Source organism: Salvia splendens, chromosome 11 (genome assembly GCF_004379255.2).
Source record: "Salvia splendens isolate huo1 chromosome 11, SspV2, whole genome shotgun sequence".
Lineage (NCBI taxonomy): Eukaryota > Viridiplantae > Streptophyta > Magnoliopsida > Lamiales > Lamiaceae > Salvia > Salvia splendens.
Window position 1 is genome coordinate 19,841,277 of NC_056042.1, and position 25,743 is coordinate 19,867,019.

A 25,743-nucleotide genomic window follows, 5' to 3' on the forward strand; every position below is an offset into this window, starting at 1 on the left:
AAAGTGATATACATATATGTACTTCAATTTGATATACGGGGGCTACTTTGAAAAAGAAAGAAATATTAGTGGTAGGCTTTATGTATAGTCGTCAATAATATTTAACATGGGTCTCCCTTATAGTTCAGCCCCTGCTACAATATTTTTCTGCCTCCGTCCCTATATTCGACTACTTAAAAATTCAGAAAGCAATAACCCAGATCGACCAACACTAACACAAAGCATAATGGAGAATAATATAATCATTACATATGTCCATCCTAGTTGAATTGTATCCTTGATTCATTAGCATACAAAAGAAGAAGAAAACACAATAGTGAAAATCTTGATATTATAATTTACAACATACATAGAAATTTGATTGAGAGTCTAAATAGTTTAGGCAAACCAGAGTCCCTTTGGTTTGTCCATACATCAGTTTTTGATAAGTTGATGACCCTTAAACCAAATATTAGAGTGTCACTCCATTATTTAAGACTGTACTTGAAAATAGATAAAATATGAATCATATTTATATGCTTCTTATAGAAAAGATATGTTGCAATTCAGAGTCAGAGCATCCACCCAGGGACTATCCCGTTGACGTTTTGAACATCCGTTGCTGCTGTCATCTGCCTCGAACTCACTGGTTCACTATACCTATTTTCCCAAACCAAAAATATAAACATTGAAATATTATTATTTTAGCCATTTTCCATAGATGAATTCTACAAAATGGTTATGGATTTACTAAGACAGATGCTCCCTCCATTCCCTTAAAATATAAATATTTGAAATAGCAAAGGTTTTAATGTAAAATTGGTGAAGATAGAGATATAAAGAAAAGTGTTAGTGGAAAATGAGTCTCACCTTATTTAAGGATGGACCAAAAATGAAAGAATTTCTATTTTTAGGTACAAGTAGAGTATTTTGGTAATAATTTCTATTATGGTGCATGGTATTTTGGTAACAATTAAGCATATTAAACCTGTTGAATGCTAGTCAATAAACATCCATGTATATTCTCTCTATGTATGAGTATTTGAAGGAAGAGTAGTGATATAGCCAGCAACCGCTACTTAAATACTCCATCCGTTCCATAATAGTAGAGTTATTTCCCTTTACAATAAAAGTCAATACATTTTTTCTCACTTTACTCCCTTTTACTTTATTCTCTATTCATCTCTTTACCTTTTTCATTTCCTACTTTATCCTTTCTTTGTTTAACTCACTTACACATTTTTTCTTAAATCGCATGCCAAAAAGATACACCTCCGCTACTAACGGAGGGAGTATATAACTAGAGAATATAAACTTAGTTCACTATAAGAGCTATTTAGTTCACTATAAAGACGTTTTAGTTCACAACACGAATGTGAAAACACAGAGTAAACTAAAACGCTATTATAGTGAATTAAATATTTCATGTAGTAAATATTTTACTATAAATTATAGTGAACTATATTCATATTCTTTAGTTATGCATATAAGATTAATTATACTTTGATCATCACCCACCCCTTTGAAGAAAACTGCCAGATTTATTCCTTTGTCCCATATCCATTCATGCACATATAATAAAAGCCAATCATTTCAAATCACAAAATAAACAAATTAATATTTAAAAAAAAAGCTAACCCGATTTGGAGAGTAGAGTTGCAATCAAGAGGCTGAAAGAAGGCCTGGGATTGAGCGTGGTGAGGAGCATAGTTGTTACTGTGCTCCCCACTTCCTCCTACCCATGATTGCTGAAGGTGATTTGCAGCATATATCTCTTCCAACTGACCATCAAATTTCATAAACTACACAATTGTAATTATAATTGATGATTGCCTATAAATAAATAAAATATTTCTGCAATCTATACATGTTTGTGCAAACTTTAACTAACCTTGCTCTCCAATGCTTTGTTAGCATCAAGCATCAACTTCTCCTGGACTCACAATTATTAACTATTAAAATCAAATATATTATCATAGTATAGATAAAAAAAATAATATCAAATATACCTTCGATTGAAGATCAGAAAGCTGATCAAGCATAACCTGTGTCTGCACACAAGTTAGTGACGAAACTGAGAATTTAACTTCACACATTTACAAAACTGAAAGTAACAGAAAACGACTTCATATATAATCTATCTATTTCCAACATAGTAAAAAATTTATAGAACAATATAATCTTAACATAATAATTATTTGCATATTCATAACAAGAAAATATTCATCAGAATGATCATCCTCCTATATGTGTACAAATCAAAATTAACAAAGAAAATTGTTTCAGCTTACTCTTGTAGATCTAATGTGCTTCAATGATGTCTCCAGTTGATGTTCGATGTGCTCAAGATCATTGATGTTCAGAGGCCCAAGATCATCGCCAAGTAGTTGCCTGAAACAATATTAGTTTCATAAGTTATTACAGACGGATTGCGTTAGTGTGCTAACTATCTTAATGTGCTACTTGCTAACTAATCAACACATTATATTAAAAATGTCAACACAGAGTATATCAACACAAATTTATCTTGACATTTTGCTTAATGTGCTACCTGTGCACTAATCAACACAATAACATGAGCACATCAACACAAATTTATCTTGACATTTACAAAATGTCAACATAAATTTGTGTTGACATATTCATGTCACTGTATTGATCTTTTTAATATAGCGTGTTGATTTAGTTAGCAAGTAGCACATTAAGATGGTTAGGATTTGGTCACATCCCTATTACAGTATGTACACATACTTGATATCAAAAGTGGACGAAAATTCGTTTACCTTTGATATCGTTGTAGGGACTCATATTTAGCTTTAAGCTTTAGGTACTCCCTATAGCTGCTTTGCTACAAAACAACAGTCCCATATACAAATTAGATAGATCATACAAGATTCTTCATTCTCGATGTTTTGCAAGAAGGCATAGTACCTCAATATCCTTGTCTAGATGGTTGACTTCTAAAGAGCCATAACTGCATTTTTGGTACCTTTCAAGTGTCTTGAGCATGCTGGCACAAATACATATAACTGCAGTTAGGTATATGTATAAAAGAAAATTTAATCTATGATAGGACTAACTGAATGTATGATTATTTCGACGCAATAACGCTAGCATGTCCAATAATCAAGAAATATTCTAGAGTAAAGGCCAAAACTAGCCCTGAACATATACCCATTTTACGATTTTGGTCATATACTTTATCTTTTGAATTTTTGCATCCTGAACATTTCAATTCGGATCACAATTGATCCTACACTAACATTTCCGTCAATTTTTAAACGGTTTTAACCCGATTTTGACCGATTTTGACGATTTTAACAATCCCATTCGGGTTAAAACGTTTAAAATCGGTCAAAATCGGATTAAAACCGTTTAAAAATTGACGGAAATGTTAGTGTATGACTAATTGTGATCCGAGTTGAAATGTTCAGGATGCAAAAATTCAAAAGATAAAGTATATGACCAAAATCGTAAAATGAGCATATGTTAAGGACCAGTTTTGACCTTTACTCAATATTCTATGAATATGTTGCAAATTTATGAGTTTAATATAGTATTATAAGATAGTATTCCCTCTGTCACATGTTACTCGCACTTTTTGTTTTAGGTCGTAAATTTGGATTTGATTTTTTAGTATAATTAAATTAGTATTTTAAGCGTAATGAGTGAACACTTAATAAGCAATCACTTAATTAACTCTAATATATTAACTAAATATCCTAATTCTTACTTAAAATAGAAATAATTGAGCTGAAATAGAAAAGTGCAAGTAACATACAAATGGGGTATATAATTTGAAGCGTTATGCACATTTTGTTAAATAGACCAAGGGAAGTTATTAATCAAAAATTTTTAAAGAATTTCGATTATACATACTGTTGATTTTCCATGTAATTAATTTCAAACAAACAATTTTAAAGAATTAAAGCGAAGTATATACGTTGACGATGCCCCGTTTGGTATATGGAAAATTGAGAGCTTGGACTTAGAATTGAAGTCTTTAATTCCAAATCTAGTGTTTGATATCACAAAAATACTTAAAATCACAATTTTCCAATCCTCTCAATTACCACAATTTGAATATCAAATACAAATTAAATAATTGGAATTTCAAATAGTTATAAAATTAGATATCTTCACACACTACAGCACACACTATGCACACACACAGATTCAAACAAAACACTCGCAACACAAAACCCACACTACACAATTTATGGAGTATATTGTTTTATAATGGTGTGTGATGTAATTACTAAAAACAGGGAAAAAAAAGTTAATGAAATAGCAAAATACGACATCACGAAACAAAGAGGGCATAACTTAAGTAAAACAGAAAAAATTAAAACACATACAAAATTAATAATAATAACAACAACAATAATAATAATAATAATAATAATAATAATAATAATAATAAATAATAATAATAATAATAATAATAAATAATAATAATAATAATAATACTAAAAGGACAAATTATATAACATTAGGTGAATGGGAAGGAAATAAAAAAATAGAAACTAAACTTTAGGAAAACATAAAGAAAAGTGAGAAACAAAGAAGATTTCGAAGTGTATACATCATGTATGTAGTGTGTGTATTGTCTGTCGTGTATGGTGTGTATTTGTGTGTTAAATGTATGATGTGCATGTGTTTAGTATGTGTGTATTCAGTGAGTGAGCGTATAAAGGTGCGTGTGTGTGCCGTGTGTATTGTGTGTGTTATGTATGTGTGTGCAGTGTATATGTGTGAAGTATGTGTGTGTATTTAGTAAGTGTGTGTTGTGTGCACAGTTTGTGTATGTTTATGTGCACAGTTTGTGTATCATGGGTCATGTGTAGTAAGTCCATGTGTAGTAAGTCCATGTGTAGTGTGTATGTGTGTGTTTAATTAGTGGGTGATGTAGTGTGTGTATCGTGTGCCTTGTGTATTGCAGTGCGTGTATTTTGTTTGTGCTGAAGTTCTTCACATCAAATTTCATACCAAATACTTCATTTACCAAATAAACTATATGGAATTTAATTATAATTTAACTCCTCCCTATTTAAATTCTAATTTCATATACCAACCAAACCAGTGTAAGAAAAACGTGTGAAATGCCAAAAGGCTAGGCCTTTGGCCTTTCTCCTCCAAATGCATTATGAGGTGTCTTAAAACTAAGACTCTTCATGTAGGCTTTCATATCCTATAAATAGGTAGGATTTGGAAGAAGAGAACACTCAACCAACAAGCATTCTCTCTTCATCACTCAAGCATTCTAGTGAGCATTCTAGGAGCATTGTCTAGCTCGGTTCTCGCCTCCAATTCAAGTTCGCCGGAGCCTACGAGTTTGAGGTGCTTCAACTCGATAGGAGGAAAGTCGTTTCATCTTTGGGGACATTACGCCAATCCGTGAGCACTAGCCGGGGCGTATTTCGTCTTGCGGAGAGAGGGTCACCTCGACTCGACTTGAAGAATACTATAGTTTGCATCTCTTTACTTTCGTTGTAATTTATTTGTTACATTTACCTTCCAGTTTTGTGTTCTTTGTAATAGCAAGGGTTGCCAGTGTAAAGGCTACTATATTTCCAACAATCGCAAGACGAAATAATATACTCTTACTGAAATCATGTCGACCGAAGCTGGAGGGAACGGAAACAACACCATTGGATCGTCTTCTGTTGCCGCTAACACCTCAATGTTGGCACCTGTTTCGACCTCAAGGGTCATGGCTCAAGCTGAGAAGCCTGAAAAATTTAAGGGCTTAGAATTCAAACGTTGGCAACAAAAGATGTTGTTCTACCTAACTACGTTGGGTGTTGCCAACTTCCTCAAGGAGGATGCTCCAACTGTACCTGAGGAAGAGACGGACTTTAATGTTCGAGCTGCCTATGATGTTTGGCATCAAGGAGATTTCTTGTGCAAGAATTATATCTTGAACGGCTTAGAGGATAGTCTCTATTCTATCTTTGTCGAGGCTAAGACCTCCAAAGTGTTGTGGGAGGCTCTTGACAAGAAGTATCGCGTCGAGGACGCTGGTACAAAGAAATATGTAGTCGCAAAGTTTTTGGACTACAAGATGGTGGACTCTCGTTCAGTGGTGGCGCAAGCTGAAGAGTTGCAAATCATAGTCCACGATGTCCACGCTAAAGGGATGGCCTTACCAGACAAGTTCATTGTTTCTGCAATGATCGAGAAGCTTCCTCCGTGCTGGATGGATTTCAAGAACTATCTAAAGCACAAGAGAAAGGAGATGACGACGGAAGACCTAATAGTCCGTCTTCGTATTGAAGAGGACAATAGGCGGTACCATCAGAAGTCGGGAGGGACAGAAGTCGCCAAGGAAAATCTGATGGAGAAGGGACAATCCTCCAAACGTCCCCGCCCTAGCGCAAAAGATAAGGGCAAATGGAAGGAAACTGTTGGCCGAAAGTTTGAAGGCAATTGCTTCAATTGTGATAAGCCGGGCCACATGGCGAAGGACTGCCGAAAGCCTAAGAAGATGAAATTCAAGAAGAGTGCTCAAATGGTCGAGAGAGACTTCAACGATGATGATCTGGCTGCTGTGGTTTCTGAAGTGAACCACATTGACAATCCGAAGGCTTGGTTTGTTGACACAGGAGCTACTGTGCATGTGTGCTCCGATCGTAGCCAATTTTCGACCTACAAGCAAGTCGAAGGGAAGAAGCTCCACATGGGCAACCAAGACTCGTCTGAAGTCATTGGCATGGGTGAAGTGAAGCTTTTAATGACATCTGGTCGTGAGCTAAAGCTGAGGGATGTGCTGCATGTCCCAGACATCCGTAAAAATCTTGTTTCTAGTAGTTTGCTTGTTAGTCATGGCTTTAAGCTAGTGTTTGATTCTGACAAGTTTGTTTTATCTAAGTTTGGTACTTTCCTTGGAAAAGGTTTTCTTTCCAATGGTTTGTTCAAACTCAATGTAATGGCCAATGGCCGTGTACCGAATCAAGTGAATGATAATAAGAATGCTTCTTCTTCTTACTTGCTTGAGTGCTCCGATTTATGGCATTGTAGATTAGGACATGTAAATCTAAATGCTATAAAAAGATTAGTAAATCTTAATTTACTAAAAGTAGATAAGTTTAACTCACAAGAAAAATGTGAAGTCTGTGTTGAAGCAAAAATGACCAAGCTACCGTTTCGCTCGGTAGAACGGAGTACAAAACCTCTAGAGTTAATCCATACAGACGTATGTGATTTAAAATTTGTGCAAACTAGAGGTGGTAAAAAGTACTTCATCACATTTATAGATGATTGCACAAGGTATTGTTACCTTTACTTATTAAGAAGTAAAGATGAGCCAATTGAAGCGTTTAAAGACTTCAAAAATGAAGCCGAAAATCAACTTAATTGTCGAATTAAGTGTGTTCGAAGTGATAGAGGTGGTGAGTATGTAGCCCCGTTTGCAGAATTATGTCATGCAAGTGGTATAATTCACCAAACAACGGCTCCATATTCTCCCCAGTCAAATGGAGTTGCTGAACGAAAAAATCGAACACTTAAAGAGATGATGAATGCTCTGTTGATTAATTCTGGTTTATCCCAGAACATGTGAGGGAGGCTGTGTTAACAGCGAATCATATCCTGAATAAAATTCCACTAAAAAATAGGGATGTGACTCCTTATGAGTTGTGGAAAGGGAAGAAACCTTCATATTCATACCTCAAAGTGTGGGGGTGTTTAGCGAAGGTAGAAGTGCCACCTCCGAAACAAGTTGCAATAGGCCCTAAAACAGTCGATTGCATCTTTATTGGCCATGCACTTAATAGTAGTCCATATCATTTCCTAGTCCATAGGTCAGCTCTGCCTGGCGTGGCTGAAGGAACAACGATTGAGTCAAGGAATGCTATATTCTTTGAGAATGTATACCCTTACAAGAGGCAAGAGGATAGTTCTAGTGAAAGAATGATGGATGAATCCACTAGTTCTAATCCTCCAAAAAGGACGAGGTCAAGTCCTGAGGATGTTGAACCAAGACGTGGTAAAAGAGTTAAAGTTGCTAAAACATTTGGTCCTGACTTCATAACTTTTATGTTGGATGACGAACCAAAGTCATTGGCGGAAGCTTTGTCTGGCCCAGACGCAGCGTGGTGGCAAGAAGCTATCAACAGTGAAATTGAATCAATCATGAGAAATAACACTTGGGTGTTAGTAGACTTGCCTAAAGGCTGTAAGACTTTAGGGTGCAAGTGGATTCTGAAAAGGAAATATAAGCCCGATGGTACTATAGATAAGTACAAAGCTCGCCTAGTTGTCCAAGACTTTAAGCAGAAAGAAGGGCATGACTTTTTTTATACCTATTCACCTGTTACGAGAATCACTTCCATTCGGGTGCTTCTTGCGATTGCTGCTTTGCACAATCTTGAGATTCACCAAATGGATGTGAAAACTGCGTTTCTGAATGGTGATCTGGAAGAAGAAATATATATGGAACAACCCGAAGGGTTTGTTGTGCCTGGGCAAGAGCGTAAAGTATGCAAACTGGTAAAGTCATTATATGGGTTGAAGCAAGCACCATTACAATGGCATTTAAAATTTGACAACGTGATGTTGGCAAATGGATTCTCTATCAATGAGTGCGATAAGTGTGTTTACATTAAGAACACAGATAACGGTTTTGTTATTGTGTGTCTGTATGTTGATGATATGTTGATAATGGGCAGCAATAGGGCCATTATTAACGAGACAAAAAACATGTTGAAAAGAAATTTCGATATAAAGATATGGGTCTAGCTGATGTGATTCTTGGAATCAAAATATTGAGGACTAATGAGGGAATTGCCTTAACGCAATCTCATTACGTTGAGAAAATGCTTAAGAAATTCAACTCGTTTGATTGTAAGCCAGCGAAGACTCCTTTAGAGCTCAATGTCCATCTAAGCAAGAATATGGGTGATTCCGTTGCTCAAGAAGAGTATGCAAAGATCATAGGAAGTTTGATGTTTATCACAAACTGTACTCGACCTGATCTTGCTTGTCCTATAAATAAGTTGAGCCGATTTACGAGCAAGCCAAGCAAGGAACATTGGAAAGCTCTGTGTATAGTTTTGAGATACTTGAAGTATACTATTAACTTTGGGTTGCATTACACAAGATATCCCCAAGTACTTGAAGGGTACTGTGACGCAAATTGGATCTCTGATTCAAAAGACTCATTTTCGACAAGTGGGTATGTGTTCACTGTGGGGGGTTGTGCTGTCTCGTGGAAATCAACAAAACAGACGTGTATTGCTCGTTCCACCATGGAATCTGACTTTATCGCATTGGATAAAGTAGGGGAAGAAGCCGAGTGGCTCAGAAATTTCCTAGAATATATTCCATGTTGGAAGAAGCCAGTGCCCTCAGTATTGATACACTGTGATAGCAAAGCAGCTATAGGTAGAGCACAAAGTGGCTTTTATAATGGTAAGTCTCGACATATTCGTCGGAGACATAATACCGTAAGGCAGTTGATCACAAGTGGCATTATCTCAGTTGACTATGTAAAGTAAGTGGATAACTTAGCAGATCCGTTAACAAAAGGTTTAAACCGTGATCAAATGCATAAATTGCTAAAAGGAATGGGACTGAAAACCACATCTTAAAAGATGAATATAGTGGTAACCCAACCATACGATTGGAGATCCTATGGGATTGGTTCAATGGGAAAACGAAGCTATACAAATCTAGCTGTAACACTCAGAAGATTTTAATCTTCGCCCATTCTTTAGAAAGCATTGAGTGTTTGTAACCTGCACGTGGTAAGAGGTTAAGTCTTTTGACTTTTAATGATTCTTGAAATCTCAAGGAGATGCAGTATGGCAGGATACTCATGAAAGAATTACCTATGTAAGTGAGAAGTGAGGCCGCTTCGTGTGTGTGAGTCACTTATGAATTCCAAAGAGGTGTTCCACGGCTGAAACGGACACAAACGTGAGAACTGATGGAGTTGAGACTATATTGTGTTGATGCTATTGACTAGGCATACACTAAGGAGGAATAGTTCAAGGCATCGCGTCCACTAGCCCGCCGGTATGTCCGATAGTGTTGACTATGGAAGGTTCAAAACCACAAGTTACCTCTCCAAATACAGTATTATTTCTCGAGAACTGAGCAAAGAGTCTGCATACATGCATTTGCGTCTGGTGTTGGTTTGAGCTTGCAGCGCTCTAACCAATGTGGGGGATTGTAAGAAAAACGTGTGAAATGCCAAAAGGCTAGGCCTTTGGCCTTTCTCCTCCAAATGCATTATGAGGTGTCTTAAAACCAAGACTCTTCATGTAGGCTTTCATATCCTATAAATAGGTAGGATTTGGAAGAAGAGAACACACAACCAACAAGCATTCTCTCTTCATCACTCAAGCATTCTAGTGGGCATTCTAGGAGCATTGTCTAGCTCGGTTCTCGCCTCCAATTCAAGTTCGCCGGAGCCTATGAGTTTGAGTTGCTTCAACTCGATAGGAGGAAAGTCGTTTCATCTTTGGGGACATTACGCCAATCCGTGAGCACTAGCCGGGGCGTATTTCGTCTTGCGGAGAGAGGGTCACCTCGACTCGACTTGAAGAATACTATAGTTTGCATCTCTTTACTTTCGTTGTAATTTATTTGTTACATTTACCTTCCAGTTTTGTGTTCTTTGTAATAGCAAGGGTTGCCAGTGTAAAGGCTACTATATTTCTAACAACCAAAAGAGAAATTCGAAGTTACAAAATTTAAATTGTAGCTTATCTCTAATGAACTGAAGTTGTTAATCATATAAAGCTCTCTCAGCCAAAGACTGAAAGAATTACATAGCAAATTAAACTACTTAGAATTAAGAATTTAGTAGTAAGATTTTACTCAGCAAGATTAATTAAGAAACAAATAGAGAAACTGATTTCCTTCACCCAACAAAGAATAGTTTAGCTAAACAAAATAAAAGTTTACTTTAATGTTGTTCAAATACAAAGTAAATTAACTATGCGACCCTGTCAAAAGATGATCTATCACACCAAACAATGTCTTTATTAAATTGAATGGAAAGATCACCTCAAATACCGTATAGATAAACTTGATTAAACACACATCCACCGTTATTTTTCTGAAAAATTCTTTTACAAATTCAATAAAGCAAAGATCACCTCAAATACCCTATAAATAAACTTGATTAAAAACATATCCACCGTACATATTTCTGAAAATTTTTGTACAAATTCAATGAAGAGAATCAAGCATAAATCCAGTCAAATGAAAGAAAAGCTGTCAGACTAGAAAACAATTCCTTAATTTCACGGATAACAGAAAATCACCATATATTATCTGTCACGTTTCACCCAATTACACCAAGGTTAGAAGCCAGAATCGAATCAGTAAAAGTTGAGACGCAATTGAAGCACTTTGACAGAATTTCAAATCACAAAAGCTTTAACTAATTGAAACATAAATTTGTTTTAATTTTAAGAATCATAAAGAATTCATAAAAATTGGGAGTGAGAGAGAGGATATAATTTACTTTGATGTGCTGCAAAATTCATAAAGCTTGCCACGGTTGGAGAAGATGATGAGAGCAACCTCGGAATCGCAGAGAACAGAGAGTTCATAAGCTTTCTTGAGCAAACCATTTCTCCTCTTTGCAAATGTAACCTGTCTATTTATCTTGTTTTCTATCCTCTTAAGCTCCACTCTTCCCCTACCCATGATCCCTATTTATACATCTAAATTATTATGTAACTATTAAACCTTCACTTTCCTCTTTCTTCACCCAAGAAATTTCTTTAACTAAAAGGGTAATAATCTTCAAACCCTAAAAAGAAAAACTTAAAAAGGACTGTTCTATTTATAGAAACGCTTGAATATGAGTTAAAATAACTGTGTTTTAGTGAGAGAGAGATCTAGAGAGAGAGGAAGGTGGATTTATTCATGGATTCATTGTGCAAAATGATGTTAGGATGTGCAGAAGTAGATGATGGGAGAGATGGATTTTAGGGCTGGTATTATGATGCCCACTGTGTTAAAAGCATGAACCGTCTAGCGCGTGGGACTCACAGTAGATATTTTTGTTGCTGTGGAGTGTACGCGTCCATAAACGCGTGGAATTGGATTGTCACCGTCCAAAATTAGACTGCGAGACGTGTCGGATGACAAGTGGTTACTCCTTCCTTGATTTAAATAAGGAGACAATCTAATCAAGTTGAATTGTTAAGCACTGTTTTAGTTACTGGTAAATCGATAAGCAAATCAGAGAACTTATCATTTATCCGATATAAACTTAATACATCATTCGGGTGTCCTGCAGCATGCCCCATTCCTTTGCAGTGGAGTATCCTATAGTCCACCTTATTTTTTAACTATTATTTTATATTTATTTTTTAAATTTTATGTTTGCAAAATATAAATTAGCAAAATAAATATAAAAACATCACAAATTAAAGACAAACTTTTACTTTTGCGGGCACCACCGCCGCCGAACATCGACAATCCGTCGGGACTATTCGAATTTAGGAAATCGTCAAGATTCATTCTTCGATTTAGAGAGAGATTGAGATGGGGGAAGAGAGTGGAGTGAAATGTGTGAAATAAAGTAAAAAAAAAGTGGTGATATATACAGAAGAAATTTAAACAAAATGAAAACGCGTGCTATCCTCCGGACCTATCGTCACCCCCGCAATGGGGCAGACGATAAGCCGGAGGATGCAAAAATCGACTGATCGTCCGCGGAGGATGAATCATGGGGCATGCTATCTTCCGCCCCATTGTGGATGCTCTTAGTCCCAAAAAAAATAAGAATATTTGGGACGTATAATAGATAAAGTAATAGAGATGAGCAGAAATGTAGTTAAAATAATGTTAGTGGATAGTAGGACCCACATTAATGTTTAATGGTGAACCCTAATGGTATAAGTTGTAAATAAATTGATGTATATTGGTAATGAGTATGGGAAAACTTTCCATAAATGGAAAAGTGATATTTTTATGGGCAGACGAAAAAGGAAAATGTTCTTATTTTGATGAGACGGATGAAGTATTGAATAAATTAATTATACTGAAAGAATATATTACTTCCTCCTCAATTCCTTCATAGTTGAGGCACTTATTTTTGACACGAAGTTTTAAATAATGTTTAGTGTGTTAAGTTGTTGTGTAATAAAGTAGACAACATAAGAGGGAGAAAAAAGTAGATAGAATAAATAAATAAGTGAATCAAGTAGAATAAATAAAGTAAAAGAGAAAATGAAGTTTTAAAGAAAAAGTGAGTTAATTATTGTACCCATATTCCCTTCGTCCGTGAAATGTTGTCTACTTTTTTCATTTCGGCACGTCCGCGAAATGTTATCCACTCTTTTTTTTTCATTTTTGGTAAATGGAGCCCAATTTCCACTATTCTATTATACAAATAATATATAAATGTAGTACTCACATTCCACAAACTTTTTCACTCATTTTTCTTCACATTTTTAAAACCCATGCCGAATCAAATGTGAACAACATTTTCAAGTATATGGAAAAGAGTCACCTATAAAGAAACTTCCTGGAACAGAAAAATGACTTAACTATAAAGGAACGGGAATATAAACAAAAGATTTAGTTGTTTTATACTCCTTCCTTTCTTCTAATTAGTCTTGATACTTCCTTCGTTCCTCACAAATAGTTTAATTTTTTTTTGTTTTGCTTTGTACCAAAAATTGGTGTACTTCAATTTTTTCTAAGTTTTTCTTTCTAAAAAGTCAATTTCATTCTCAACTAAGAATACTCTAATCACTTTTTTATCTCTCTTATAATTTACCGATTTTGTATTATAAGTCATTTTGTTTCCAAAGTCTTTAGATTGACCACGCTCCTTTTACCACGAAAAATAGTACTCCCCCGTATTAAAAAAAAAACCTTTTGGACGTCACGAATTTTAATACACAATTGTCAAAGTAAGAGAGATGCAGAAAGAAAAGTAATTAGAGTATTATTAATGTGATTCACTTTATTAGAGAAAAATGAGTTATTATAAATAGAAGTGTGATATTTTTATGGAACATGCAAAACTGAAATGAAAAGAGTTTCAATTTTTATGAGTCGAATGGAGTAATGTTTACTATGTTGGATTGTCAATCAAAATCAATCTGTATTGATAAATTTCTCTCTCTAACAAGGTGTGTCATATTTTCAAGTAACAATAAATTAACAATATTCAATTTCACACTAGAGATCTTTTATTCTAGTATTTCGTGTCTCCCTCATGTCTTCGTCTTCAATTTTAATTTATTGTAATTAGTTTCATTTTACAATTTATTAATTATTATATTGGAATTGATAATTATGTTTGTCTCATTAAAGAAATTCCTTATAGTCTAATAAGCTGAATATACAAACCAAGAAACTATAAAATCATCTGTTGAAGCTAAAATATTTATCAAATCAAACAATATTTAAAATATTTAGTTGTATAAAATTATTAAAGTTAATTACAACATGTTGAATTCTTAGAAAGTTATAATATACACAAGTATCTTCATGTCACTGACACGACTTGACCTATCCGTGGAAGCCAACCGCATAAGATTGCCAGTTCCTACTCAATTTGTACGGGAGGGTGCACGGCTTTCCGGGGATGCTAGGCATAATAGACTGTATGCATTAGCAGTGGAAGAGCTATCCAACGACGTGGAAAGGCCAGTTTACGACTGCATACAATGGCACGCACCCCATCATCATTCTCGAAGCTATTGCTCGCCAGCGGCTATGGATTTGGTATGCTTACTTCGGTGTGGATGGATCGAACAACTACCTCAATGTATTTAATTCCCCGCCTCTCTTCAACGAGCAGTGTCAGAGATTAGGCCCCGCTATCGATTTCATTGCCAACTGCAACCAATATCATATAGGGTATTACTTGATGGATGGCATATACCTAATGTGGCCCATTTTTGTGAAGACGATCAGTTGCCCAACTTAGCCGAAGAGGACTTTTATGGTGCAACGGCAAAAAGCTGTGCTGAACGATGTGGACTGGGCTTTTGGTTTGCTCCAAGCACGTTAGGTGTTGGTCAAAGGCCTGGCGTGTTTCTTCTATGAAGTTGATATCACTGATATCATCTATGCCACCATCATCTTGCATAACATGATAGTGGACAATGAAGGTGAAGGAGTCACCAACGTGGCCGATGAAGACACTCCTAGACCAAGCCAAGGTGTGTCTCGTGAGTCCCATCAAGACGCCCATCTTCGGGCATATGTTGACATGCACCAGCAAGACACCCATCTTCGACTCTCCAGAGCGATATGATTGAAGAAGTCTGGGCACGTAACCGCCTATGCGTATTTTAATTTTATTTAAGTTTGCTCTCGTTGTATTCTTTTCTAATATTGTAATACAACGAAGATTTTGTACATTGTATTATTTTGGTATTTTTACTTAATTTATTTGATGATAACATATTAAATATTAAAGTAAGGGGAGGCTGAAGGCCGAGTACCTGTTAGATATCCGTCAGAAGATGGTGGACCAGATTCACAGTTGGTCACATAGACATCTTTCTCTTGGAGGTCGCCTTGCTCTGATCAAGAGTACCCTTGTCACTATCCCTCTTCACATCTTCCAGGTCCTGAAGCCGTATGAGGATTGGATGAAGGATTTGGAGCAGATTTTGGCCAGGTTTTTTGGGGCACGGTTGGGGAGCAGAGGAAGATTCGCTGGATTAGCTGGAAGAAGAAGATTTGCTTGCCGTTGGATGAGGGAGGCCTCGGCATCCGTCGTTTTCGTGAGCTCGTCAAAGCTTTCAGCATCAAGCTCTGGTGGAGATTTCTCGCACAGGATTCTTTGTGGGCGCAGTTCACTATGCGCAAGTACTGTTTCCATGCAGGTCGTGCTTTTATTTCTCGTTATTCCCCGCATGATAGTTCTATATGGCGTCGCCTTACTCGTATTAGGGTGAGGTGCATGGTTTCATTAGATGGTCCCCAGGCGAAGGGCGGATTAGTTTCTAGGATGACGTGTGGGTCGGGGATCGCCTCCTTAGGACTTATTGTCTGCCCGGGACTGATCTTCCTGCCGCTGAGGTCTCTACATTCTGGCATGATCATACTTGGCATTTTGAAAAACTGCATGATAATTTTATTTGGCTTTGTATGGTGTGCCTTTGTATGTGTTGGATCTTATCAGGGCTGTTCCGATTGAGGTGGGCAGGCGGGATGTGATGCGATGGAGCCTGACTGGCGATGGCGAGTTCTCGATGGCCTTAGCTTGGGAGCTCATCCGGACACGGTCCCCTAGACATTTCGGACTTCGCATGGTTTGGAATGCTGGGCTGACCCCGACTATCTCTGTATTCATCTGGCGCCTCCTCCTCCAGAGGGTCCCCGTTGAGTGTTATGTTCAGACCCGTGGTATCTCTCTCGCATCCAAGTGTCTGTGTTGTGTCTCTTCTTTTTCAGTCGAGTCTTTCCAGCATTTGTTTGTGTCGAGTCCTCTGGCGAGATCGGTTTGGGATTTCTTCGATGGCTGGTTCCCATACATTAGCACACACATTCACACGTGCACTGACATTGCACTTAGACTAGGATTTTGGTGGAGGTCCTCCCACAGGGCTCCCACCTTGCACATCAGTTTCATTATCCCTTGCCTTGTATATTGGTTCATTTGGACGGAGAGGAATAGCTGCAAGTACCTCGGCATTTCTTTTCGTTCTTCCCATGTTATTTGGCAGGTTATTCGGCATCTGCGGATCTTGGTGGCGGCAGGTGTGCTCCTACCCCTTCATTGGCGCGGTTTCACTCCGACTGTCGACTTCATGCCTTCGGTTCCTCCTCGCCGGCGAGTTCTAAGGTCCCTGAGTGTGCTTTGGCATCCACCTGACGATCCTTGGGTGAAGCTGAACACCAATGGGGCCTTTTTCACCTCGACGGGACAAGCTGGCGGTGGGGGAGTGGTTCGTGGTTTAGACGGTTCTCTCCTGGGGGACTTTTGCACGCCACTCGTAGCTGGGTCGGCCTTCGAGGCAGAGCTCTTAGCTCTTCTTCACGGGTTGACATTGGCTATGCAGTTCTCTTCGCAGGTTTGGGTCGAGATGGATGCAGCAGCAGTGGTCGCGGTGTTCACTTCAGGATGCGGAGGAGCAGCGGATGTGAGACATCACATGGCTCGCATTCGCACTTTGCTCTCACAGTTGCAGGTTATATTCTCTGACATCTTTAGAGAGGGCAACCGACCAGCCGATTTTCTGGCAGGTAGGAGGTACAGACCCCTGCCATCACTTTCTTTGATGCGGATTCAGCGCCTTGGTATTTGAAGTCGCTCGTGAGGATGGACCAGTTGGGCTATCCGAACTTCAGATTCACATATCGAGATGGATGACTACTACACTTGGCTCGTGGTTTTGATTTATGGTTTTTATTTTTTCCTTTGGAGTTGGCCAACCCTTGGTCATCATCATTGTATTTATTTGCTTATTATGTTAGTTTTCTCGTTTGTTAGATGGTTAGTACCCGGTCTGTGGGGATACCATTGTAGCTTTGTTAGCTCTTGTGATCTGTATCTCCTGTGTGGACCGAGTCACTTTTGGACTTGGTTGATGTATGTTTCTTTCGTGATTTTTGATATAGACAGGTTGAGGGTCTGCCTTAACCCCCACCATGATGGTGTTTGAGGAAGAAAAAAAAACATATTAAATATTAAAGTGTAAAAAAAATAGCACTAACGTGGAAATGAGATAGGTTGTGAGATAGACTTCTCATTGCATGAAGATAAGTTGTGCGATAAAATACTGACATGACAAGAAAAAATGAGATAGGATGGGAGATAGAACGAACCATTTTAGATGCTCTAACGCGGGGAAAAGACAACAAAATAGAGAAAATCTACATATTATAGTATACATACAAATTTGATTGAGAGTATGAATAGTTAAGGCAAAACAGAGTCCCTGGTTTGGCCATACATCAGTTTTTAATAAGTTTTGTGCATACATTTTTGATAAGTTTTGATCTCATACATTATTTATGAATGTATTTAGAAAATACAAGAAATATAAATCATATTATATGCTTCTTGTAGTAGGCTTGCAAAGTTATATTGCAAATCAGAGTCAGAGCATCCACCCAGGGACTATTCCGTTGACGTTTTGAACATCCGTTGCTGCTGTCATCTGGCTCGAACTCACTGGTTCACTATACCTATTTTCCCAAACCAAAAATATAAACATTAAAAATAGTACTCCCTCCATAGTTTTTATGTGCATTTGAAATGGCACGATTGGTAAAGCAAGAGAGAAGAGAAAAATGGTAATTAAAATAGTGTTAGTGGATAGTGAGACATACATTATTATTATTAGTGTTTAATGAGTTATAATGGTGGACAATAGTGGTATAAATTGTAAATAAATTGATATATAAGTAATGAGTTGAAGACAACTTTCCATAAATGGAAATGCTCATATTTTTATGGATTGACAAAAATAGAAAGTGCATATATTTTTATGAAACAAATGGAGTAGTATTTTAACCATTTTCCATAGATGAATTCTACAAAATGGTTAAGGATTTTGGTAATAATTAACAGCCAACTGCCAGATTTATTCCATTGTCCATATCCATGCATGCACATATAATAAAAGCTAACCCTTTTAAATCACAAAATAAACAGATCAATATATTTTTTTTTTAAATCTAACCCGATTTGGAGAGTAGAGTTGCAATCAAGAGGCTGAAAGAAGGCCTGGGATTGAGCGTGGTGAGGAGCATAGTTGTTACTGTGATCCCCACCTCCTACTGCCCACGATTGCTGAAGGTGATTTGCAGCATATATCTCTTCCAACTGACCATCAAAATTCGCAAACTAGATAATTGTAATTCTAATTGATGATTGTCTATAAATAAATAAAATATTTCTGCAATCTACACATTTTTGTGCATACTAACCTTTCTCTCCAAAGCTTTGTTAGCGTCAAGCATCAACTTCTCCTGGACTCATAATTATTAATTATTAAAATTAAATATTATATGATCATAGTATAGAGAAAAAAAATAGAAATCAAATATACCTTTGATTGAAGATCAGAAAGCTGATCAAGCATAACCTGTGTCTGCACGTAAGTGGCGAAACTCATCTCACATTTTACTCAAATAAAAATTAATGAAAAAACTATTTTGTTTCAGCATACTCTAGTAGATCTAATGTGTTTCAGTGATGTCTCCAATTGATGTTCAATGTGCTCAAGATCATTGATGTTAAGAGGCCCAAGATCATCACCAAGAAGTTGCCTGCATTATGTAATTAATTACTAGAGTTTCAAATGTTATTGCATTAGACACATACTTGAGATAAAAATTGAATGAAAAATTTATTACCTTTGATATCGTTGCAGGGATTCATATTTGGATTTAAGCTTTAGATACTCCTTGTAGCTGCTTTGCTACAAAACAACAGTTCCAAACATCAATTTGATAGATCATTGAATATTCCATACAAGCACACAAGATGATTAAGTTTTTATATATCAATCTGCAATATTCTCTTCCTATATGTGTATATTAATTCCATTTCCATATCAATATATTTATTCTACACATTCTATGGAATTGACATAAGAGAAAATTTGCTACATCTATTTTAGGATTCTAATTCCTTTCCTTTTCCTGATAAGGAAGGGTGAACCTCGCCTAGTTTTAACACCATATGAAATAAGGCGATAAAGTATAAACCGCCTTTCTAAAATTAGAATAGAAACCAAAGGGTAAATGCCCGATATGTAACCCGCCCGAGGCAAGATCTTATTATTGTCTTATGTTGCATTCTCGATGTTTTGAAAGAAAGCATAGTACCTCAATATCTTTGCTTGGATGGTTGACTTCTAAAGAACCATAACTGCATTTTTGGTACCTTTCAAGTGTCTTGAGCATGCTGGCAAAAAGGCATAAAAGTGCAATTAGCTATATGTATATTTCAAGGTAAGAGTGTATAATGGAATCTAATTAACTTCTCAATTATTTCTGAATTTTCAAAGTAATGCAATCTAAAATAGGACTAACTGAATGTATAATGTAGCGATGAAAATGTAAATGGCAGGTCAAAACCATTAATTAGTTTCACTCATCATAAACATTAAATTTGTGGTAGATCTTCTAATTAACATAACATGTTCATCATAAAGCTCTCAGCCTTAGACTCTGAAAGATTTACTCATCAAATAAAATCAGTTAGCTAGAATTTAGAAATTAGAAAGAATTTACTGGAAAAAAAACAAATAGAGAAAATGATTTCTTTCACCTCAACAGCCAAGAAAATAATTCTTTAGCTAAACAAAATAAAAGTCTAGTTTAATTGCAATGTAAATTAACTATGCGACCCTGTCAAAAGATGATCTTTCTAACCTGATGAAAACCAACAACTCAAACTCAACGCATTGTCTTTATAAATTGAATGGCTAGATCACCTTAAAAACCCATAAATAAATTGTTTGATATTCCTGAAAAATCTTGTACAACTTCAATAAAGAGAATCAAGCTTGAAACCACTAAAAGTTGTCAGACTGGAAAATAATTCCTTAATTTCACGGATAACAGAAAATCACTGTATTTATCTGTCACGTTTCACCCAATTACATCAAGGTTAGAAGAGAATCGAATCAAATCGAATGCAATAAAATCTGAAACGCAATTGAAACACTTTGACAAAATTCAAATCACAAAAGCTTTAACAAATAAGTAATTAATTGAAACATAAATTTGTCTTAATTTTAAGAAACAAGTAAAAAAAATGGGAGGAGATATAATGAATTTACTTGGAGGTGCTGCAGAATTCATAAAGCTTGCCACGGTTGGAGAAGATGATGAGAGCAACCTCGGAATCGCAGAGAACAGAGAGTTCATAAGCTTTCTTGAGCAAACCATTTCTCCTCTTTGCAAATGTAACCTGTCTATTTATCTTGTTTTCTATCCTCTTAAGCTCCACTCTTCCCCTACCCATGATCCCTATTTATACATCTAATTTATTATGTAACTATTAAACCTTCACTTTCCTCTTTCTTCACCCAAGAAATTTCTTTAACCAAAAGGGTAACAATCTTCAAACCCTAAAAAGAAAAACTTAAAAAAAACTGTTCTATTTATAGGAACGCTTGAACATGAGTAAAAATAACTCCGTGTGTGTGTGATTTTTAGTGTGAGAGAGAGATGTAGAGAGAGAGGAAGGAGGATTTATTCTTGTGGAAGGAAGACTCTTTGTAACAAAGCTTTTATGATCATATAGCATGTGCAGTGGCAGATGGTGGGAGAGATGAATTTTAGGGTTCATGGTTTTAACCAATGTGATAAAAGCGTGAACAATCTGGCGCGTGGGACTCACGAGCAAGATATTTGTTGGAGTGGGTAACACGCGTCCGGTAAAGCGTGGTGGTGGATTATTACTGCCCACGGCGGAATCAAATCAGACAGCGTCACCAATAAAGTAGGCGCCACGTGTCGGGTGACCAATGGTTATTCGAAATCAGTGTTGATCAAAACATCTATTATTCCAGCAAGCTAACGAAATCGACCCAAATTTGGTTTGAACTTTTACATGAAATTATTTTCTTTTTCAAAATTTAGATTTTCAATTAGATTATTGATTCGTAACAACTAAAAAAGTTAAATTTTGAATTACATATTCTATCTGGTCAGCAAATAAAAACGTTTTACAATTTTGGAACATCCGCAACAAAAAATGCAGTTACTTACTTTAGTCTATTTGTAGTAAGGGTAAACTGCCTTAAAAGTCATAAACTTTTGTCAAATTTCGGTTTTCTCACAAACTAAAAAATTGGTGTATAATGTCCCGAACTTTACCGGGTTGCTAGTATTTCCCATTTGACCTGACCCTGCAGTTTTCCGGTTGAAAATTAGCATACGTAGCAAGCCTGAATGCTGACATGGAGGTCGTCGGAAATTCATAAAACGATATCATTTTCTACAACTAAAACGGCGTCGTTTTATGTATAGAGTCCCACTGCAGGTGGTAAAAATTTTCCAGTTGAATCGGTGGCGGCGCTGCCAGAAGAGGAGGTTGTGAAGAGGGTGGTGAGCGAGGGTGCAGCCTCGAGGGAGGGGAGATCGAGCATGAGATTTTACAAAGATTTGGGTTTGATGAATCACCTCTCGGTGCCTCTGCCGCTGGCGAATCTCAGCCGCTGGCGAATCTCAGCCGCCGGAATTCGAAGAAAGTGAGAAACGAAGTAAAGAAAGAGCGGCATGGAAAAAGGAAAGGTTGAGTAGAAGGCAGATTTATAAAGATGTGGAACAGAGAAATCCCATCGCAACGCCGCCGCTATCGCCACCACCTCCGCTGATAGCACAAAAAAGTAGCATTCTTGGATTCTCTCTACAACAAGAAGAAAAAGAAGCAGAGGCAAAAGAGCGTTGAGAATATGGATTCTCTCTTCCACGAAGCTCCTCTACCGCTGAGTTTCCAAATTCAAACGTTGTCGCCGCCTCCTCCACCGGCTCCCCCGCCGCAGCAGCTGTCGTTAGTCTTTCATACTCTGTTTCATCCAAGAAGCCCAATGGAGCCCTCCCAGGCTCCCACCATCTCTGCATTTCCCCATTGCTTTCGGCGGCAGTGGAGATTTGGGAGCTTTGGGTTTGTAGAGAGAGAGAAAGAGAGAGTAGGTCAACTGATTTTGGTGATGGTAGAGTCGGGGCCGGTATCGAAGTCTTGGGCGGTGGCGGTGGTGAGGAAGAGGAGGAAGAGAGTAGGGGGGGAGGAGGAGTGGAGGATGATAAGACATGTTAGCTTAACATTTGTCATCCACGTCATCCACTCAACACACACTAGCAGCCACAAAAGCTTAAAATGACACATCAACTGGCTTAATAGCCGGAAAACCCGATATGGGAAAACGGCGACCGATTGTAAAGTTTGTGACATTATATGCCATTTTTTTAGTTTGTGGGAAATACCAGAATTTGCCAAAAGTTTTTTATTTTTAGGGCATTTTGCCTTTTTAGAGCATCTCCAAGGGGAGAAGGTATATAGAAAAGGTATATTATGTATTTACTTACTTAAAAAGTGAAATATACCATGTTAAATAGTAACACATTCCAAAGGGAAAAGGTATATAGAAAGGTAAATTATTTTTAAAAAATAAAATAATAGTACAAAATGCATTAAAAAACATAAAGTGTAATACCTTCTCAAATACATTTCCTCTTGGAGAAGGGTTTTTCATGAAAAGAAGATAAATATGATGGTTATAAGATTTTACCTTTCCATTGATAGGGAGGTAAAGATACTTCTTCAAAATGGGAAAATGTATAACACCATCTCAAATACCTCTCCCCTTGGGGAATGATTTTTCATGAAAAAAGGTAAATATGATAGTTATATTAGTTTACCTCTCCCCTTGGAGAGGCTCTTAGTAACTAGATCTGCACCCCTAATAGGAGCATCAACAACTATATCTCTTATTCATCTCATTTCTTAACTATTCATGGAATTTACATCACATTTTACCTTATTCCTTAGTTAAGAGACAATAACGCATCCATTAAACTCTTAACCATCCATTCTCTTGACTATTCACTGGTAGTCTGGTATCACTATTTCATTTATACAATTAATAAAAAACATTTCAATAATATAACTTCATTAAAAAAACTAAAAATTACATTACAAATTCCTAAAAATAAAAAATTACATATCTTAATATTTTAAAGAGTAAGGGCCAAAAGTGGTCCTAAACATATGACAATTTTGGTCCATGACATTATCTTTCGAATTATTAAGTCCTGAATAAATAAAAACAGATCAGATTTAGTCCATTTTTTACAGAACTGTTTATTTTTAACAGTCAAGGCTAATTAAATGGCATTTGACTAGATTAGTATTTCTAATTAATATATTTAATATTTTATAAATAAAAATTTCAGTTGAACCACACACTTCATCTTCTTCTTTCATCTCCTCCATAACCACCACCACACCACCTCCGTAGCCACCACCGTTGCCTCCATAGCCAACGCCATCACGGTGAAGGCGTCCGCCTCAAATTTTGTAATTTTTGAGGCAACTATGAAGTATAGTTCTTAACATCCATGTTTCTTTATTAGTTTTTCTCTTGTTTTGTTTGAGGACAAACAAAAAATTAAGTTTGGGGGGCAAACACGGATTTTGCATATTTTTAAGAACTAGATTTAGTTTATTTTAAATTTCAATCATGCAAATTATGTTCTTAAATTGCATATATTATGCATGCTGGTATTTTGACGTGTTTGTTGAAAAATTATAGTAAAAAATAAAGGGGGAATATTCATACACTCTGGGGGAAAGTTAGTTTATATCTTGTGAAAGGAGTTGGAGAGATAAGGTTAAAAGAATAGTGTGTTTAAATGTGAATGTTGCATAGACACCTGTGGTTTGAATAATTGAATTAGATGTTTTGTTGCAAAAAAGGGAAAGGATGTGTATAACAAACAAAAAAGAATGATGAAAACAAAAAATTGAGGAAGAAAAGAAAAAAAAGGAGAAAGAATGGAAGATAAATTAGAGGAATTTGGGAAGTGAGAAGAAATCTGGACAAAGTCTAGAATTTACTGAAATTCGTATATCTTCACCTAAGTTTAATGTAGTAGAAATTGATCACTTTTGCTATGTTTGGATTTAGTCACTTTTTAGCCCTATATCTTCACCTATCAAAGAGCCTATATTATAGCCTAAATAAAGACCTTTCGGATTTTTTTTAATCATAAAAGTAGAGGAGGGGTTAGACTTTGAGCAAACCTATGGTAAACTTTGCATCTTGCATGATCTGAGAGCATATATTATTTACCTTATATACTTTCAGCATGAGCGATAAACATACCTCTAAGAACTTGTGAGTGGAAGTATGTGTGGAAGTATGTAAGGCGAATCGACATGTTTTTTTATTTTTTTCAGCTATCTTAGCCTCATTGTTACAATATGCGGATCTTATTGCAAATGAGCAAATAAACTTCGACAAAATGAATATGATAGAACGGTTGAAAGGATTGAGAAATGGAAAATCAGTTCAGGTAAAGGTCTGAATCAAGAAACTTCTTTGCATAGACCGGGTTACACTCAATGGGGATCTCATTATATTATTCTAATTCGTCTTGCATCTATGTGGCCCTCGATAGTCAAAGTACTTGAAATAGTATTTGAAGATGAGGTTGATCCAGAAATAAGTGGCACATTTAAAGGGTTGCTTCAAAGATGGAAAATTTTGATTTTGTTTTACTCATGATGTTGATGAAACGTTTATTAGGTATGATTGGTACACTATCTTGTGCGCTGCAATATAGAGATCAAAATATTTTGAATGCAATAAATTTGATAGTGACTGTGAAAGAGGACTTGCATTCGAGAATCTGGATGTGATGATTTATTGCAAGGAGTGGAAGCATTTTGCCGGGAAAATGAAATTGATGTTCCTAACATGGATTAAATTGTTCCAAGACGTATTTGCATGAAGAATGATGAAAAAAGTATAACAAACTATCATTATTACCGTGTTGAAATTTTTTGTTAGGTATTTTTTATTACTAATATTCTTATTTATTTAAACTTTGATATTAACTCCTAACATATTTTTTTTTACAATCAGGTTGTTGATTTAATTAGTCAAGAAATGAGGAATCGTTTTTCTGAGTTCAGCACGGACTTACTCGAATGTATGGCATGTATTGATCCAAGATATCATTTCTCCAATTTCAATGTCGATAAACTTGTTCATCTGCCATCCTTTATCCGAAAGACTTTTCATCCATAGAGCTTAACTTGTTCAGATGCAAGGCGAGAAACACGTTTTTCAGATGTTGAAGATT

General features: G+C 36.4%; 2 protein-coding genes across 6 annotated transcripts; both read right to left on the reverse strand.

Moving 5' to 3' along the window:
- Positions 1 to 212: 212 nt before the first annotated feature.
- Positions 213 to 11,922, reverse strand: LOC121755518 (agamous-like MADS-box protein MADS2). 4 transcript variants are annotated; one of them, XM_042150817.1, is made up of 8 exons: positions 11,456 to 11,922; positions 2,911 to 2,989; positions 2,763 to 2,827; positions 2,271 to 2,370; positions 1,989 to 2,024; positions 1,871 to 1,912; positions 1,618 to 1,781; positions 213 to 639 (listed from the first exon to the last, which is right to left on the reverse strand). In XM_042150817.1, the coding sequence occupies exons 1-8, from the start codon at positions 11,638 to 11,640 to the stop codon at positions 552 to 554; spliced, it is 759 nt and encodes a 252-aa protein (XP_042006751.1). In that variant the 5' UTR covers positions 11,641 to 11,922; the 3' UTR covers positions 213 to 551. The 4 variants fall into 4 exon arrangements, with proteins under 4 accessions (XP_042006751.1, XP_042006753.1, XP_042006750.1 ...); XM_042150819.1 differs by having other exon boundaries at positions 1,618 to 1,760; positions 11,456 to 11,921; XM_042150816.1 differs by having other exon boundaries at positions 1,989 to 2,030; positions 11,456 to 11,921.
- A 5,855-nt stretch (positions 11,923 to 17,777) lies between these two features.
- LOC121755517 (agamous-like MADS-box protein MADS2) lies at positions 17,778 to 21,181 on the reverse strand. 2 transcript variants are annotated; one of them, XM_042150814.1, is made up of 8 exons: positions 20,709 to 21,181; positions 19,750 to 19,828; positions 19,276 to 19,340; positions 19,089 to 19,188; positions 18,969 to 19,010; positions 18,847 to 18,888; positions 18,600 to 18,763; positions 17,778 to 18,102 (listed from the first exon to the last, which is right to left on the reverse strand). In XM_042150814.1, exons 1-8 carry the CDS (start codon positions 20,891 to 20,893, stop codon positions 18,015 to 18,017), a joined length of 765 nt encoding a protein of 254 aa, XP_042006748.1. In that variant the 5' UTR covers positions 20,894 to 21,181; the 3' UTR covers positions 17,778 to 18,014. The 2 variants fall into 2 exon arrangements, with proteins under 2 accessions (XP_042006748.1, XP_042006749.1); XM_042150815.1 differs by having other exon boundaries at positions 18,600 to 18,742; positions 20,709 to 21,178.
- Positions 21,182 to 25,743: the final 4,562 nt, after the last annotated feature.

Coding starts and splice junctions, on each gene's coding strand:
- LOC121755518 (XM_042150816.1), bottom strand. CDS start 11,640: ATGGGTAGGGGAAGAGTGGAGCTTAAGAGGATAGAAAACAAGATAAAT. Junction 2,828..2,910: donor ATCTAGACAAGGATATTGAG/GTACTATGCCTT, acceptor GTTGTTTTGTAG/CAAAGCAGCTATAGGGAGTA. Junction 1,913..1,988: donor TTTCTGATCTTCAATCGAAG/GTATATTTGATA, acceptor TTGTGAGTCCAG/GAGAAGTTGATGCTTGATGC.
- LOC121755517 (XM_042150814.1), bottom strand. CDS start 20,893: ATGGGTAGGGGAAGAGTGGAGCTTAAGAGGATAGAAAACAAGATAAAT. Junction 19,011..19,088: donor AACACATTAGATCTACTAGA/GTATGCTGAAAC, acceptor ACTTACGTGCAG/ACACAGGTTATGCTTGATCA. Junction 18,764..18,846: donor ACAAAGCTTTGGAGAGAAAG/GTTAGTATGCAC, acceptor ACAATTATCTAG/TTTGCGAATTTTGATGGTCA.